The sequence below is a fragment of the Solenopsis invicta genome, chromosome 6 (assembly GCF_016802725.1).
Source record: "Solenopsis invicta isolate M01_SB chromosome 6, UNIL_Sinv_3.0, whole genome shotgun sequence".
Classification (NCBI taxonomy): Eukaryota; Metazoa; Arthropoda; class Insecta; order Hymenoptera; family Formicidae; genus Solenopsis; species Solenopsis invicta.
This window is the reverse complement of record NC_052669.1, coordinates 11,088,257-11,107,778: the sequence shown is the minus strand read 5'-3', so window position 1 is coordinate 11,107,778 and position 19,522 is coordinate 11,088,257. Positions and strand designations below refer to the sequence as shown.

Below are 19,522 nucleotides of genomic sequence, written 5' to 3'. Positions count from 1 at the left end.
GCGAATTCTGGGCGAAAAAAGAACACACCGACGAATACAAGGAATGGGCAGAAAATCATGTTGACAATTGCGAAACAAATCACGAGGGATCAGCTGGAAAAATGGAGGTCGATGCTGTCATTGAAATGTTCCAGCGCTCTGAAGAATTGCATGATGTGCAGTATGTAAGTTATGTAGGCGATGGAGACTCGAAAACCTTTAAAGGTGTCACAGATGCTGAACCGTACGAAAACGTGACGATAACTAAAAAGAAATGCGTAGATCACGTACAAAAACGCATGGGCACCCACCTCCGTAATTTGAAGAAACGCACAAAAGGCTTGGGAGGAAAAGGGAAATTGACAGGTAAACTGATCGACGAACTGTCAATATATTTCGGGTTAGCTATTCGTAGAAATTGCGAATCAGTCGAAAAAATGAAGACAGCTATATGGGCCACATTACTTCACAAAATATCTACGGATAACCATCCCCAACACGACAATTGCCCGACTGGAAAAAATTCATGGTGCTCGTGGCAAAGGGCGAAATCTTCTAACACTTTGGCTACCTATACGCACAAACCACCAATGTCTGATGTAGTTTATGAAGCAATTAAGCCAGTTTACGAACAACTCACTGCGGATGATCTTCTCACTCGCTGCATCGGCGGTTCACACAAAATAATAATGAAAGTTTGAAATCGACAGTGTGGGCGATTGCTCCAAAAACTTTAAATTCAGGCAAAAAAGTTATCGATATTGCTGTCAACATCGCTTCGTGCATTTTTAATGACGGGTTACTGTCCGTTTTACGCATAATCGAAGTCATGGAGATGAAAAATGGCCCGAAAAATTATGAGCTGTGTATGGAATTAAATGAAAGGCGAATACAGAAGGCGGAGCGATCCATGACAGAGGGCGCAAAACAGGCCAGAATCGACCAGATGTCAATTCAAAAGGCCAAACATCAACAGGAAATTGACGAAGAAGGCCAGTTGTATGGTGCAGGCATCGCCGATTAGAGGTATATAAAAATATTATATGATTTTACAGTACTTAAAACTTTAAACGCGTTTTTCTCAAAACCACTTTTTTTTAACTGGGCGGACACATAACTTGAATAAATCTTTACCGATCGGTTTGAAATTTTCACAGTATATTCAGAATACCTTTCTCTATGGAACTGCGTAGGGGTTTTTTTTATATTATATAGTTTTTTTTATCAACAATTTTATGGCGTTTTTTTTGTTACATTTGCAAGTTTTTCTTAAAACGTGCGCCATTTTGCGAAAAATTAACATATCGAAAAAATCCTACGCAGTTCCATACCCATTTATATATAGAACCTAAAAAACTTTCATTTTTTGTTCCAGGTCAAAAATTACGGACTGTAGATGTCCGCCCATGGGCCCTCCTGTAAAAATAGGCGCCACAGGACAAGTGTTGCACAGCCGCCATTTTGTAATAAAAATGCGTCAAAAAATTTTAAATTGTAGTTCGTTTATGATGTTATACTGCTTATTTTACAGATTTTTGATTCATCATTTCATTGACCCAAAAAAAATTCCCGAAAATAGCCTTACTTTTTCGTGCTCTACTGTGGTTTTCCCCCTTAAGATCAGATTCTTTGGAAATTTCTAAGAAAAAAATCCTAATACAAAAATGTTGAGGGTATAATGGTTTTTAGATTATTCGCAATTAAAATAATTTACGAATTACAGAGCTGACATTTTGCGCGCTCAAGCATGGTGACATGACAAGGTACTACAAGGATACCTCTTGGCATTGAGGTTGTCATATAAAAACGTAGTGACATCCATATTAAAAAATTATGACTATAGTAAACATATTTGTAAATTACATATGCATAATTAGTGTTTTCAATAAAATATCAATTCAATAACAAGATGTAACGATAACCGTTGGGTCAGCTGTCAAAATCAATTCATTACCATGTTCATATAATAAAAACTTTCCTTTTTATAGGAACTTTTACTTTATAATATATTATCATAACAATTCTTATCATATGAACATGGTAAGAAAGTGATTTTGACAACTGATCCAACAATTATCGTAATATCTTGTTATTGAATTAATATTTTATTGAAAACGTTAATTATGCATATGTAATGTACAAATATGTTTGCTACAGTTGTAATTTCTTAATATAAATGTATTTATATGACAATCTCAATTTCAAGAGGTACCCTTGTGGTACCGTGTTATGTCACCATGCCTGAGCGCGCAAATGTCAGCTCTGTGATTCGTAAACTTTAATCGCGAATAATTTAAGAACCATTATACCTTCGACATTTTTATATTAAAATTTTTCTTAGAATGTTCCAAAAAATCTGTTTTTAAGGAATGCAAATTTTCACACCCTCTGTGTGTGTGTGTGTGTGTGTGTGTGTGTGTGTGTGTGTGTGTGTGTGTGTGCGCGCGCCGCGCGCGCGCGCCTGCAAACGCGTGTGTGTATTCAAAATTTGAGCGATAATTAAACATATAACGCTAATTTAGAACAATGCAGGATATTATTATATTAATTGAATAATATATTAAGAAACTAAAAACAAAAAAATTAATATTAAGTTATTAATTATAAAGGTAGTCTAGACAATATATTTATCAAAGAATTACAATAAAACATTATTTAAACATTGAGCATAACAGAAATGTATATAAAAAATAAAATAAAAACTTATTAAAAAAAATAATGCACATAATAAACAATCTTTAATACATTTTAGAATTATCTTATAATCCTCACACATCAGTTCAATTTCATCTCGTTGTATACGCACAAATTTTTTAATGTAATATTAATTGCCCTTTAAGCTGCTGCACAATTTTCCAGCCATCTCTATGGAGCAAACGTATACAGTGTGTCCCATAAGTTTTAAGACTGTGGCTATAAAAAACGCAAAAAAATTACAAAAATGTTTTCAACAAATTTTTTATTCGAAATAGTCTCCATTAGTAATACACCTGTTGGCACAATCTTTCAACCTTTTCATGCATTTCAAAAACTTCTCTTTTAAAATACTGCTTAACTTCGTTGTCACGGCTTCTTGTATCTCGTCTATCGATGCAAAATGGTCCCCTTTCAAGTCCATCTTTAATTTGGGGAACAGAAAGTAGTAAAGGGGACTCAAATCAGGCGAGTACGATGAGTGGCTGAGCACAGGAACCATTTTTTTGGTCAAAAATTGAGTGTTAATCGCCACGGTATGTTATCGTGCAAGAGAAAAAAAGAACGATCTCTCCACAACTCGATTCTAACACGCGCAATTCTTTTGAAAAGGCAATCTAGCACTTGTTGATAGAATAAAGCATTCACAGTAGTACCTTGAGAAACAAATTCTTTGTGGACAATGCCTTTGGAGTAAAAAAAAAATGACCAACATTGTCTTAATTTTTGATTTTTAAAATCGCAATTTTTTTTAGTCGCGGCAAATTTTTGCCGACTCACTCAGCACTTTGGCATTTCGTTTTAGAATCGTACGCGAAACACCAACTTTCGTCACCCGTAATAATGGATTCAAAAAAATTCGGCTGTTTCAATCATTTCCAACAAGTCATGTGCGTGAGAAACTCGTTGCTGTCTCTGTTCAGAGGTTAACGCATGTGGAATAAAACGCACGCACAGCTTTCTTTTCTTCAAATCGCTCCTAATAACGCGTTGTACAATGGTTTTTGGTATTCCAATTAATTCTTCTATCAACCTACAACTCGCATTACGATGGTCCTTTAACACAACTGCGATTTTAGATGTTTTCGTTATTCTTCGTGATGCATGGCCGTCCGCTCCTTTCGTCGTCTTCAACCGATTCTCTACCTTCCGCAAAAATGTTATATCACCAAAAAACAGTAGCACGAGACATAACAGATCCATAAGCCAATTTTAACATTTTAAACGTTTCCGTAGCACTTTTACCGGCTTTAACGCAAAATGTAATCGCAACACGTTGTTCGTTATTTTTATTCATCGTAAAATTATGACCGCAGCCACTTTGATACTACCGCAGTGTTGCCAAGTCATTTTAAAAGTTAGCCCCTAAAAAGTACTTTAAAATCCCCTAAAAACCCCTAACAACTAGAACAAATCCCCTAAATTTTTATTAGCAAAATTAATTTTGATGAATATTTATAATCCCGGGAGTTGATTAAGTCTACAATTGCATAAAAGAAATTGTAAGATTATAGAAGTAGAATAATAGTAATAGTAATGTTATATAACAAGTTTGATCTATTTACAATAAAGATACGTCTTATGAACGATGACGGCAAGAACACGTGACAATCCTCCGAGTACTGTGATTGGTTCGCTCTTATAACAAACGCTGTTGTAAAGACTTTTTTTACAATAAACTATTAATCGGTATCAGTCATAAGCTGTAAGAATTAATCAATCACAGTCAAATATGAAAAAAAATATTCGACTGTGATTGGTCAATTCTTATAGCTTACAACTTATCATACTGGTTAATAGCTTATTGTAGAAAGGCTATAAGCATAAAGTTCTACTACCTTCTACAATGTACTTTACAACTGGTAACAATTTACAACTGCGTCTTATAACACTTTACGCAAAGTGTGTGCTATAGCCTTCGTAGATCAAATAGTAGTAAGATTTAATAAATAAGACGGAATTTGCTTAAAAAGTAAGTATATATTAACGTATATATTAAAAAACTCTGAACAACTAAGATAAACATTCTTTACATATTATACTTCATGTAAATATACTATTATATACTATAGACTGACATATATATATATATATATATATATATATATATATATATATATATATATAATTGTATTTCATTGTAACTTAACTATACTAAAATATGTATAACGGTGTAAAACATTACATTATAAAATATAGTATGCTACCTGGATAAAATACTTAATTATTATATTGATTCAAATAATTCTAGGATTTCCATAGAATCACCAAGATTTAAGTCATCATACATTAATATGTTAAATTTTTCGATTATAGATGTAGTTAGTTCAAAATCTACACAAGTAATGTAGATTTTTGAATTTCAAATAATATCTTATTCTCATTATAGCTTCTGTCACGTCAATAGAAAGTTGATTTCTCAATTTACATTTTATTATATTGTAAATGGAAAATGTTATTTCTACGGTTGCAATGGAAATTGGTAATAAAAATAAGCCTAATGCTAATCGGTTAATATTTTTAAAACGTTCTCCAGCACTGTTTTTATCATTAAATACTTTTGATTAAAATTGTAAATAATCCTCTGTATTATTCCATACTTTATTAGCAATTAAATTCCATTCTAATTGACAATGTTCTACAAAAAATCTTGGAAATTGCAACATTATATCTCTTATTTGGATTTTCTTTTGAGAGGTAGCAGATTCAGGCATAAAATTTTAATTTTTTGAAGAATATCAATATTTAGTGTAAGTCTATACTAGATTTCTTTGCAAATAGCTATTAAAAATTGTTTATATTTTATTTTTACATTTAATATATCGTCTTTTTTCATTGTTTTAACTATGATATCAAACTCATATCCAGCTATAGTCTTCATGCATTCTGTGCTGTTCAAAATTAAAATTTGCTAATTGTGCATTAGTAATTAATTCTAATTATCCAAGCACAACAATCTTCTGCAACATGCTTTTGTATAACATAAACACGTCTCCAAATAATAAAAATGGATTAACATTTTCACTTTGAAAAAGCATATTTGTTTTACATATAATTGCCAAGTTGTCTCTTAAAAATACTAAATACGCTTTATAAGCTGAACAATCCATTATTAAATATAATTGTTCTGCCATATAACATCTGTCCTCTATCTTGACTTTTTAAAAAAAAAGATACAAAGCATCCCATTGTAATAATATAGTACGTATAGCTGCATCTCGAGCTAACCATCTTGTTCCTGACAATTTTGCTACTTTATTTGGAATATTACCTTTCAACTGTAAGTATAGATTTCTATATTCCGTTATACATTTCGCATTATAAGAAAAATAATTATAAACTTCTCTTATAAAAAATTCCAGACGTTTAGGAAGAATTTGGCAAGCTTTTTCAGTACACAAATGGAGAGAATGACAAATACATTTTATTATTACAACATCTGGGACTTCATTTATAAAAAGAGTTGCAAAAGAATGTGATAACCGACCTACCATTACATTAGCACCATCTACACCAATACCAATTAAATTTTTTAATTTTAGATTATCATTTATCAATTGCTGTTTTATAATGTAAAAGACTTTCTGCATCACATTTCTCTAATAATAGTAATCTTTAAAATGTAGTAATAATTTCTTTTCTTTTTACAGAATAGTATCTTATCATAATACACAGAACTTTATCAGAAACAAGATCTGTACTTTCGTCCACAATATTAGAAAATAAGGAATCACCTACATCATCTACTAACTAAAGAAACATACAAAGTGCAATAACATTTTTCAATAGCATTGTACACTTGGTTCTATGTAATTTCAAATTAAATAGATAATATTGCGGAATTTGAATCTATTCTCGAAAGTAATTCACATAAATGATTAACTGTATTTATTGATGAAAGCTGTGCAATAAAAATACTTAATTTTAATTCTGTTTTTCTTTGCGTATTTGTAACATCTTGTCTGACATTAATATATATATCTAATTTCGCTTCTTAATCGAGTTTAATGTTTCATGTATGCTTTAAAGATTTAGAATGATTAAGTAAATCTTTTTTATGAGCAATTAAGGTACACTTGCAATATTTACAGTATGCTCGCGTGGTACATCCCGTTGGATCAGCAAGTCGTGCTAAAATAACGTAATTTTTATGGTGTGTGTGAAGCTGGCGTATCATTTTGTGGAAACTCACGAAATGTTGAGAGTTCTGGCTTTATTTACAATAGTTCTATAGTTCCTGATAGATAAAACAAATAGTTCTGGCCTTTAAAGCGAAAAAAACGTATAGGACAAAGTGAGACGCCAGGTTCACGCAGCGTCTCAGTTTGTCCTGCGTCATTTTCCAGACCCAATGTGTGTGTGAAGCTGGCACATTATTTGGTGGAAAATCACTAAACATTGACAGTTCTGAGTTTATTTTCAATAGTTCTACAGTTCCTGATAGATAAAACAAATAGTTCTGGCCTTTAAAGCGAAAAAAACGCATAGGACAAAGTGAGGTGCCAGGTTCACGCAGCACCTCAGTTTGTCCTACGACATTTTCCAGACCGAATTCTTGTAGGATTTTAAAAGATCTATAGTTCTATATGAGTTCTAGAAAGAGTTCCAGCGTTTAACATAGTTTATTTATTTTTTTTTTTAAATTATTATAAAACATTTATGTTATAATATTATATAATAGAGTTCCGTGTACAAAAAAATATTTTTCCTACAGTTCTCAACATATTAAAGAGCGTTCCGAAGAGTTCCGGGCGATTCCGATATTAGTTAATTAACAAAAAATTAATAACTCCCGAAAAAGTCGATTTTCCGCACATATAGGTAAGGTGCTGGACTTTTTCGAAGAGTTCTGTGTACGAAAAAATATTTTTCCTACAATTCTCAACATACCAAAGCGCGTTCCAAAGAGTTCCGGGCGATTCCGATATTAGTTCATTAACAAAAAATTAATAACTCCCGAAAAAGTCGATTTTCCGCACATATAGGTGAGGTGCTGGTCTTTTTCGAAGAGTTCTGTGTACGAAAAAATATTTTTCCTACAGTTCTCAACATATTAAAGCACGTTCCGAAGAGTTCCGGGCGATTCCGATATTAGTTAATTAACAAAAAATTAATAACTCCCGAAAAAGCCGATTTTCCGCACATATAGGTAAGGTGCTGGACTTTTTCGAAGAGTTCTGTGTACAAAAAAATATTTTTCCTACAGTTCTCAACATATTAAAGAGTGTTCCGAAGAGTTCCGGGCGATTCCCATATTAGTTAATTAACAAAAAATTAATAACTCCCGAAAAAGTCGATTTTCCGCACATATAGGTGAGGTGCTGGACTTTTTCGAAGAGTTCTGTGTACGAAAAAATATTTTTCCTACAGTTCTCAACATATTAAAGCGCGTTCCGAAGAGTTCCGGGCGATTCCGATATTAGTTCATTAACAAAAAATTAATAACTCCCGAAAAAGTCGATTTTCCGCACATATAGGTGAGGTGCTGGACTTTTTCGAAGAGTTCTGTGTACGAAAAAATATTTTTCCTACAGTTCTCAACATATTAAAGCGCGTTCCGAAGAGTTCCGGGCGATTCCGATATTAGTTCATTAACAAAAAATTAATAACTCCCGAAAAAGTCGATTTTCCGCACATATAGGTGAGGTGCTGGTCTTTTTCGAAAAGTTCTGTGTACGAAAAAATATTTTTCCTACAGTTCTCAACATATTAAAGCGCCTTCCAAAGAGTTCTAGTCGATTGCATAATTTATTAGTTAATAATAAATTGTTAACTCCCTCAAAACACGTATTTTGTCATATATGGGTGAGACGCTGGTCTTTATTCGAGAGTTCTGTGTACCAAAAAATATTTTTCCAATAGTTCTTAACGTAACAAAGCGCCTTCCGAAGAGATCCGGTCGATTCCGTTATTTAATATTTAATAAAAAATTATTAACTCCCGCCAAACACGTATTTTGTCATATATGGGTGAGACGCTGCAGCGTCAACTAATAAATTATGTATGGTAAATTATGTATGGAAAAATACGTGTTTGGCGGGAGTTAATAATTTTTTATTAAATATTAAATAACGGAATCGACCGGAACTCTTCGGAAGGCGCTTTGTTACGTTAAGAACTATTGGAAAAATATTTTTTGGTACACAGAACTCTCGAATAAAGACCAGCGTCTCACCCATATATGACAAAATACGTGTTTGGCGGGAGTTAACAATTTATTATTAACTAATAGATTATGCAATCAACCGGAATTCTTCGGAAGGCGCTTTGTTACGTTAAGAACTATTGGAAAAATATTTTTTGATAGACAGAACTCTCGAATAAAAACCAGCGTCTCACATATATATGATAAAATACGTGTTTGGCGGGAGTTAACAATTTATTATTAATTAATTAATTATGCAATCGACCGGAACTCTTCGGAAGGCGCTTTGTTACGTTAAGAACTATTGGAAAAATATTTTTTGATACACAGAACTCTCGAATAAAGACCAGCGTCTCACCCATATATGACAGAATACGTGTTTGGCGGGAGTTAACAATTTATTATTAACTAATAAATTATGCAATCGACCGGAACTCTTCGGAAGGCGCTTTGATACGTTAAGAACTATTGGAAAAATATTTTTTGGTACACAGAACTCTCGAATAAAGACCAGGGTCTCACCCATATATGACAAAATACGTGTTTGGCGGGAGTTAACAATTTATTATTAACTAATAAATTATGCAATCGACCGGAACTCTTCGGAAGACGCTTTGATACGTTAAGAACTATTGGAAAAATATTTTTTGGTACACAGAACTCTCGAATAAAGACCAGCGTCTCAACCATATATGACAAAATACGTGTTTGGCGGGAGTTAACAATTTATTATTAACTAATAAATTATGCAATCGACCGGAACTCTTCGGAAGGCGTTTATATACATTCAGAACTGGAGGAAAAATATTTTTTTGTACACGGAACTCTATTATGTAATATTATAAAATAAATATTTTATAATAATTTTTCTTTTTTTATTAAATAAACTATGTTAAACGCTAGAACTCTTTCTAGAACTTATCTAGAACTATAGATCTTTTAAAATCCTACAAGAATTCGGTCTGGAAAATGACGCAGGACAAACTGAGACGTTGCATGAACCTGGCGTCTCACTTTGTCCTATACGTTTTTTTCGCTTTAAAGGCCGGAACTATTTGTTTTATCTATCAGGAACTATAGAACTATTGTAAATAAAGCCAGAACTCTCAACATTTTGTGAGTTTCCACGAAATGATACGCCAGCTTCACACACACACATTTTTATGTCAATTCAAACAATACTTAGTTAAAAATAGTTTTACATAGTGTGAATCATTAGTAAATAATAACAATTTTCTATTTTTATCAGTTTTGGGTAATTATTTCTATAATTTTCAATAAATATATTTTTAAAATCATATATTAATATTTTACATATTTGTTGCTTCCTAAAAATGTTTTGTTTATATTTTTCTCATGCATTTTTTCCTCGTAATGCAGTTTAAAGAATATAAAAGTCATTGTGCAGCGTAAAACAAACCCTCCCTCCCTTTCTCCCCCCCCATCACAATCTCTCCACCCTCTCCCCCCTCTCTCTCTTCCTCTCATTCTCTCCATAAAAATAAACAAGAACTCCCAAATCTTCAATCATAATGTTGATTTCATAAATTTTTTCATATTTTTATTAATTTATTTTCTTAAAGTATAAAAAAGATGTCTGTTAAGTTAGCATTCCCACCACAAAAAATCGAAACAGCACCTATGCCAAAATTAAATGCTTTTTATGTGCCAATTATGTACCCTATTTGAAATTTTTGTGCTCGAGCGTTTTAGCAGGAAATTGAGATTGAAGATGGGGGTGCTAGCTTAACGTTAAGCCAGTACCCATATAAATAATTAATAAAATAAAAAACTAAATATACTAAAATTAAGTTCTTTTTATGTGCTTTTCAACAATATATAAATAAATGTTCGTACTCAACCTTTTCGACCAGAAAATCGTCCCCAAAGTACAAATTCACATTCGCGGTACAAAAGTAAAGTGCCAGTAAAAATGCAGATATTAAATCGGTCATAGACCCAAGATATTCTTATATTTATGTGCTTTCGAAATATGCAAGACGAGATTTTTGTGCTCATCCCATTCGACCAAAAAACCACCCCTGAAGTAAGTAACCATGTTCGCACATAAATAAGTATTTTCTTATTTATGTGAGTATTTGAAATACTCACGACAAGATTTTTGTGCTCAATCCCATAATCAAAAAACCGATCCTGAAGAGAGCACCCCACTGTACCGGTACAAGAGTGAAGTACCAAAAAAAAGCAGATATTAAATTGATCATAAGCCCAAGATATTCTTATATTTATGTGCTTTCGAAATATGTAAAATGAGATTTTTGTGCTCATTTTCTTCGACCAAAAAACCGCCCTTGAAGTAAGCACCCACGTTCGCGGTACAAAAGTAAAGTGTCAATAAAAAAGCAACTACAAAATTAATTATAAGCTTAAAATATTCTCTTATGTATGTGCTTTCGGAATATGCAAAACGAAATTTTTGTGCTCATTCCGTCCGACTGAAAAATTGCCCCTGAAGTGAGCACCCACGTTCGCGATATAAGAATAAAGTGCACAAAAATCTCGTGCGTATTTCGAAAGCACATAAATATAAAAATATTTTGGAATTATAATCAATTTAATGTCTGCATTTTTACTGGTACTTTACTCTTGTACTGCAAAGGTGGATTCGTACTTTGAAGACAATTTTCTAGTCAAAGAGATTGAGTACAAATATTTATTTATATATTGTTAGAAAGCACATAAAAAACACTTAATTCTAGTGTATTTATTTTTTTATTTTATTAATTATTTATATGAGTGGGTGCTGACTTAACGTTAAGCTGGCACCCCCCACCTTCAATCTCAATTTCCTGCTAAACCGCTCGAGCACAAAAATTTCAAATTGGGTACATAATTAGCACATAAAAAGCACTTAATTTTGGCATAGGTGGCGTTTCGGTTTTTTGTGGTGGGGGTGCTAACTTAACAGACATCTTCACTTTACGTTTTTACAACTATTTACTGACTGTTAGGCGGAAAAAGGATAGTCGAGACCGATTTTTACAAATGTTTTAAAGCGATTTCGTTATTCTGTTTTATCCAAATACTCTTTATTTAAAAATACCACGTCGGAAAACTTTATATGTGATTTCTCGCTTATAACGTCACGACTGGCCGCGGCGATTAGACAAGAGCCTTAAAATATAAATCTCTAATAAGTTAACTTTAAAAATTAAAATCGCATTAAAATGAAAAAGTTGTTTATGTGTACTTAGATTATACAAAGATAATCAGATAAAACAGCAATCATGATCATCAGGTAATTTAAATATAATTGACTGACTCCGAAGATAAAAACATGTTCGGCAAGTAGGCCAGACGACATATCAACATGTCTAGACCAAACTTTCTGTTTTCGAAGTAAAGCTGATATTTGTCATAGCCAATATCTTCCCGTGAAGAAGAAAATAAAATAGAAAGTAAAACAATTAGCTGTTTAAAAACCACTAATTTTTAGATTCAGTTCGTATACAGAACGTTTAGTCCATATATATTTATATATACGGCCGACTATTCAGGAGCCTCAACAATAAATCATTTGAGAAATTGAAATATTGGTAAGTGTATTCGTTAACATTTTTTGCAAGAGAAAAATCAACGAGTTAAATGGTAAAATAAAATATACTAAACAAGGAGTTAATTATGATAATAATAACGAGCATCTTTCGGAAAATGAGACAATTACAAAGACAATATATGTGCAAGTGCAAGTGCAATTAAATCAAACTTGCGTTTTACATTTGATACATAAATATTTCAACAATTACGAAGATCCACGATTAACACGATTGACACGCAATGCAGTTAAAGAGTCTCAAAACAAGAATTTTGCAAATTAAATGTCATATTATTACGAGCTTGAGTTTTTTAAGCTTCAAATGTTATTATCATTATTTTATCATCATTTAAAATATTTTAGAATACTTAATAGTTACCTTGTATATTAACTAAAACTTTCATTTTTCTACAAGCATCTGACATTTTTCTTTATCTGTTTTAAAATAACTCTTTCTGTTTCTTGTAAGTAAACACTTCAAGATAGATTCGTGATAATATCGCTATTATCATTCGAAACAAAATTATCGAGCCAATTGCTGATAAACATAAAATTGATTTACCTGTGGAATATTTGCGTTAAGTTGACGATTCAAGGCATCCCGCTCCTTCTCGACTTCTGCCAATCGCGCTTCCATCTCCTGGAGCCGCTCCTGGTGCTCGCGCATCGACTCCATCATCTTGTCACGCTCATCCAACATTTGCACCATCAGTTGCTCAATGTTCCCATCTTCGCCGGAGAATTGCGAGCTCCGCTGGCTCATACTGTCCTCCGCGATCGTCGGCATCACATCGCACATCATATTCCACATTTTGCACGTTGTAGGTTACCGCTATCGTCGATTATTATACTACTTCGTTATTATTCACACACCCCGAAAATAATGGATCTGCGAGAGAATTATTGGTGAATTACCGCACACGCCGCTAATGCACGCACTATTTGTAGCGTGTGATAGGCTCACACAAAATGAGATATATACATGTATGTACGCGCGCCCGTGTACGTATTCCACGTCAAACATACTCTTTCCTGAGCGCGCTTCTTTGACATCTCTCTTCTCTTTCAAGCTCAAGTACCTCATTCTCTTGCATTTCAATTCTTTCTTTTCTCTCCTTTCTCTTTCTCCCCCTTCTCGCTCATGCTTCGCGTTCTAAATTTCCGCAATCGCAATTGCTAAATCATTTTTTCATCGCAATTGTGTGCCATGTAAATAGAATATTTGTGTAAATTCATAACTTATAATAAAATTCAGGATAAGTGTATGATCGTTTGTTCACATCTATTTCGTTCGGAGTCATATATATAAGTGAAAGTGTAACAGGTAAAAAAAATATATGTATATGTGTATATATGTAAGGTGAACGTGATACACATGTAGCTAATAAGAAATAATCAATCCTGTCATTTTTTTTTTTTTGTTTAGAAATTCTTGGTAAGTCTTTCAAGCATGACTAAATAAGAGAAAATTATCATCCAATTCAGTATCTTTATTCAGATTGTCTATTGATTTGTTTTTTCATAGGTACCATTACAGAAATCATTCTTTTGCAATATTTAGGTACAGAATCTGAAATTTGTGTATCGTCCTAATCTAATAAATGACCGTAATTTAAGATATTTTTTGGCAAAAAACCTACTTGTAGAATAATACGTGTAAGTCTTTTGTTTTTATTTGATAAAGTACCTCTTAAAACGAAGATGTAGATTATGGACTTTCCGATGTTACTCTTAATGATCAAAAAGATCTTGACTATGTACCTTCTCCTAAGAAATCTAAAATGTATAAGAAATAATAAGTGAATGAAAAATCTTATCAATATTAAACTTGCTAAAATTAGGGTAGACCGAGACGAATCGCATCATTATAAATTTTAAGACAGTTATCGTTTTTTGTTTCATACGATCTATTTATCATGTCAGTTTCTTTCGCATGCTCCCTTTGCAGCGAAAACAATAAACAACAATTCTGTATTGCGTCAGTCAAAAAACACAGAGATCGTGAGTGCGCGAAGAAATGTTTATCATATAAAATCACAATCCCAATTTTGCAAGTTTGTAACAAAGAGGCTTAATAGCTTATTTCAAAGTTATTCATTTATTTTTATTTCTTTTAAACTGGTGATCCGCTTTACGCCCGATGTTGGAGCGAATCGACAATTTCATTTTCTAAATTTTTTTGTTTCGCAATAAGAAATTTCCATATTTATGTACGATTTTATTACATAAAACTCAAGCCAAAGGTGTAAAAATTAAAAATTTATAATAAAACTTAATAACAAAATTATTTTTTTATTTTTTTACTTATGAAAAAAAATTAATCCAATTCACCTCAATCTACTTTACATTATTTCGATTATTTTTTAAAAATTGCTTTATCAATTGAAAAGCAAAAAAAAGAGATTGAAAGATAATGATAAATTCCTACACCGGTTTGTTAGCAAAACTTCAGAGACGCCGAGATTAAGTTAAACAGATCGTTACAAAAATATTCAGCAAATCAAACAAGTCTGAGAACGTTTCTTAAAAAAAAAAGGGGGGGGGAACACGGCATCGCTAATGATCGACAGGTCAAGAAGTGAGGTCTTGACCTAACCTTAAAGACATCTTAAATTAGTCAAGGTCAGCATTTTTTTCGCCCTAATAATTTATATGAAACATTTTTGTCTTATTGTTAGACTTAAGAATTTTTAAATATTCTAATATCTCCGGATTCGGTTATTTTATTTACTTATAGAGCAACAAGAATACATTTAAGAGGTACTTTAACAAATAGAAACTTACTATTGATATATAATGGATATATACAAAGTGGATCCCTTGTGAGATGAGTGTTTTGAGAAATTTTGTTTGATATTGTTTATATCTGATATTATTTATTTCTTTTAATCTTATTTTTAATTTTCTTCTTGTTTGGTCTACACATAATGTTTTAGTTCTTGTAACATATTTTATATATTACATTATTGTTAGATGTGGAAGTTTTTCTATTCTTTTATATTTTGTCTACCGAGTTTATTTAAACATCTATAGTAACAATAAATTCTTATTTATTCATAGCTGACTAATTCTGAAACACTTTTCATGTATTGGAATTGTTATTTGTTTTTCCGCATAAACTGATTCGTTGTCACCATGAATTTTTTGTATTGTTAGTCAAGTTTAATACTTAATGTTAAAATTTTTTAACCTACTATTTATTTTGTTAAAAATTATATCTAGCGGATAAATGTTCTTTAATAATAAAGTAACTACCATTTCCACGTTTTTCTGTTTAAATTTTTGAAAAAAAGTGTAACTTCCTAAACTTGTTTTGCAGATTTATACAAAATCAATGTAAAATGTAAATACACTTCTCTATTAACGAGACTAATCATAATTTAAATGTGTCAGTGCACATTGGACAAATGGCATATAAATTTTCTTTTTGATAAATTATCTATCTTTTAAATAAATTGTTTATTTTTATTTTTCGGTATTTAAACTGCTTTTATTAAAACAGTTAAAACAGTTCAATTTTAATGTTTTAATTTTATATAATGTTATTTAATACACAGAAATATATTTTATTAGTTTATTTCATAACTAACTTCTGCATAATATCAGATTATATCTAAATTATTGCCTTCTACAATTATTGCCTACTATGACAGTTTTAGCGCCCAATTTCTTAAACACTCATTTTTGATTATATGAAAACATTAATTATTGCAAAATACAAAATAATACCATAAAAATTGCCATACCATCTGACCGAGAACACTTTTTAATTTAAATTTCTATTTGCAATGTTCAGTTTTTGTTTAAGAAATATAGTCTGAAAATAATTTGACATTGATCTTTCTCTATTATTAAATTACTTATCAATTTAATAGATCTGTATGGAATGCTGAGGGATCCAGTTTCAAACCTTGGCCGAGGTAATACTTTTTGCAATAAATTTCTTTACACTTTTTGGAATAAGGGAGGGAGAGGAGAGGAGAGGATAGTAGAGATGCTTATAAGTATCAAACTTATTAAATTATTGAGTTGCAATTTAATTTTTGTGATATTACATTTCCAAGTTCTTCCTGAAAAACTGTTTTAAGTCCGGCAAATATGCGGCGCGCAGTTTGGGGAAACTTGTAAATGTTTATAAATTCACCTAGAAAATTATTGAACACTAAGAACTGCTTTCGATCGGTATAGTCATTCTTGCTATTTAAATGTGTTCATACACTTAGGATATTGTCTTGGTCATATTAAGATATTGTTCATATTATCAATTTAATTTGTGATATTATGTATTTCAGCTTTAATTGGAAATGTGTGTCAAAATCAACAAATATTCGCGTGAACTAAAAATTTATATAAAATTATTAATCACCAAGGTTTTACTAAACAAATATCACTTTCTTCTGATAATGTTAGACATTTTCGTCGATCGACTTATTACTATTTAGTCTTCTCACATGTCAACAGAATATTATTGTTTCTCTAAATCAAATCGACTATCATGCAAAGGTGTTTGTGCCTGCGAACATGAAGCCGTAGTAAAAACGCGCTTCTCTGCCTCTTCGTCGATGAGAACTTCTACACGATCGCGCTCGCTTCGATCGAGAGCGCTCGTCCACCGTCGCGATTGTGAAGCCGACGTTTCCCGATCACTGGACGCATTCACCTCGCCGATCGCGCAAGTGAAGAGAACTCGTGCATCTTGCCGTAGTAAAAGCCTTCTCACCACGTATCGTATACGCATCTCAACTTGGTGTATACACACTCAATCTTGCAATTTTCAGTTAGAGAGAGAGAGAGAGAGAGAGAGAGAGAGAGAGAGAGAGGCTTGCGCGCGCTGTCATGATATCAAATTCGAAAGCCGTTTGCTAATTCTTTTTTCTTACTGAATCTCAATCACCTGTATTCGCAGTTTAATTTTCAATATAACCTTCTTTCATTTCTCTGATTTCAATGGCATAGAAACATCTTTGAATCAGACTTAAGTGTTGAAATAATCTTGTGCTCCATTTGGTAAAACCACTCGATCAACTTTTGATTTTAAGCTTTATTTAGCACCATGATAAATCAGTAACACAGAAAATATAGCAATTTGTTTTTTCTTCTATCTCAAAAAAAATACATCATCAAGATCACTGAACATTTTTTCGTACCCTTGTTCTTATTTCCATAAACAAAATCTCAGTATTACTTTATAGAAATTTGTTGTTGTTTTGAAAACACTTTGTTATGAATCTCTACATTTTCACCGATCTTAAAATTTTTCCTTTAGAAACACACATTTTCAAACTTCATACTATTTTAATTCCTTCTCGTTAAATATTTTCTTCCTTCAAAACAGGTTTCAGGAAAACAAAACACTACTGTTTAAAATTTTCAACATGCATGAAACACGAAAGATTAAATATAAAGTTTTTAAAAAATTTTTTTTTAATTTATACAAACAAGCACATTATAACATTTTTCTCTTTTCTCTTTCTTCCACAAATACTTTAGTTTTATAAATGGTTTAATATTAAAAAACATTTTAATTTTTGTAAAAAATAAATTTTATGCAAGAAAGTTAATATCATTGAATGAAATTGTCGCATTAATTTGTTTCATAAAAGCATTTTAAAGCTTTGAAAGTCAACCTAAAAAGAATTTTTTGTTAATTTCTGTTCGATAATGTCATGAAGCTGTAGTGTTTAAAGTAAAAAAAAAATATTGAAAAAATAATCTTAAATTTTATCAATTTTATGTAATTTAGAAACAAAATATCATAACGACAAAACTACAAGACAAATTTAAAGCTTTATCTTTCTTTTCTAAAATGCATCTTTAAAAACTTGTTTCCAATTTTTTTCACAAAGATATTTAATTTTTCATGAAATGCGAGAAAATTTCAAATTGAAACAGTTGAATGATAGCGTAACTCATGCTTTCATAATTTTGAGAATACACTTCCATATGTATTCCCTTTAAAAATTCTAACGAGTTTTTCTGGTTGTCTCAATGCTGTTATACATTATTAATGCCATTTTGTAAATAATGTTTAGTTATCAAAGCAAGAAACAACTTGATACAGAACTGCTCTTCCAAGCTATCATTCTTGTAACTCTTCTAGTCTGGTTCATGATTTGAAAACAATTTTAACAAGTCAACTACGTAAGCAATAATAATAGTACTAACAGTAGTAATACTACGTTGCATCCATTATAAAATATTTGGGACTAGAGAGAACATTAGATGGCAATAATATTTTATCCCAGGTATATCACTGTCCGTCCTCTTCTCCAATTCAGTAACGAGACTTTCGATCATACTGTTCAACAATCCGGTGGCCTATCCACTAGAAGCCTGATTTTCACACAGCATAGTTAACACCTAGAAGAAAGCCGGTGTCACCTCATTCTTGGACTTTTCTTGAATTTCTCGGTCACATGTTGATTTATTCTTCAATTTTCGCCGACGATTTTCCTTTTCGAGTCTTAAACTAGCACTAAGAGCTCTTATGGAGCTTGTCCTCCTTGCGTGAGTACATAGTAATCCTAGCAGAAAGGAGATCGAAGATGGATCATGGACCAGGAGACTTTCGTGACGTTTGCTTACTTCATTGACATCGAAGAAAGAAGAGAGAAAATAAGATTGAAAGAGAGAGAAAGAGAAAGAGAGAGAGAGAGAGAGAGAGAGAGAGAGAGTGACTGGATGAGACGCGCGGCGCCGATTCATACATACGATTCGTACACGACAGACACTGTACTGCGCGACGCCGATACTCCGAGGTTCAATCCATAGCAGCGACAACAACGACGCGGTCGGGCAGCATCCTAACGGCGCGTTTTCCTACACGTAACGTTGAAACACCGACACACCTATTTTCCGGAATTCCTACCGCCCTTGTCTACGATACACCATTCCCGATACCGGCGGCCATCTTGCGCCATGACATCGCCGTCACCGAAGGCGCGCCCGACTCCGCCCGAGCGCCATCGTCACAATCGTAAACTCTAGGCCACGTTCTGCGACCGGCGGAGCACGGCACGGCATTCAAGATCGATTATACACTCGGGGACGTAAATATCCATTTGAAGCTGTGTTCTGATATTTCAACTAGAGGTGCGTTTCATTTTTCATCAGAGTACTAAAAATCTATAATATAATATCTATAGTAT

The 19,522-nt window shown here is 32.3% G+C and overlaps 1 protein-coding gene across 20 annotated transcripts in view; it reads right to left on the bottom strand.

The window, feature by feature from the left end:
- LOC105199525 (liprin-alpha-1) overlaps positions 1–19,303 on the bottom strand; it is a 226,288-nt gene extending 206,985 nt beyond the window's left edge. For 14 of the 20 annotated variants that reach the window (XM_026139127.2, XM_026139134.2, XM_026139135.2 and 11 more), the window contains exon 1: positions 12,937–18,396. In XM_026139127.2, coding sequence (XP_025994912.1) covers positions 12,937–13,185 — 249 coding nt within the window. In that variant the 5' untranslated portion in view covers positions 13,186–18,396. Of the gene's footprint in view, positions 1–12,936 lie in introns of all 20 variants that reach the window. The other 6 variants (XM_039450861.1, XM_026139120.2, XM_026139121.2 and 3 more) reach the window with 6 other exon arrangements.
- Positions 19,304–19,522: the final 219 nt, after the last annotated feature.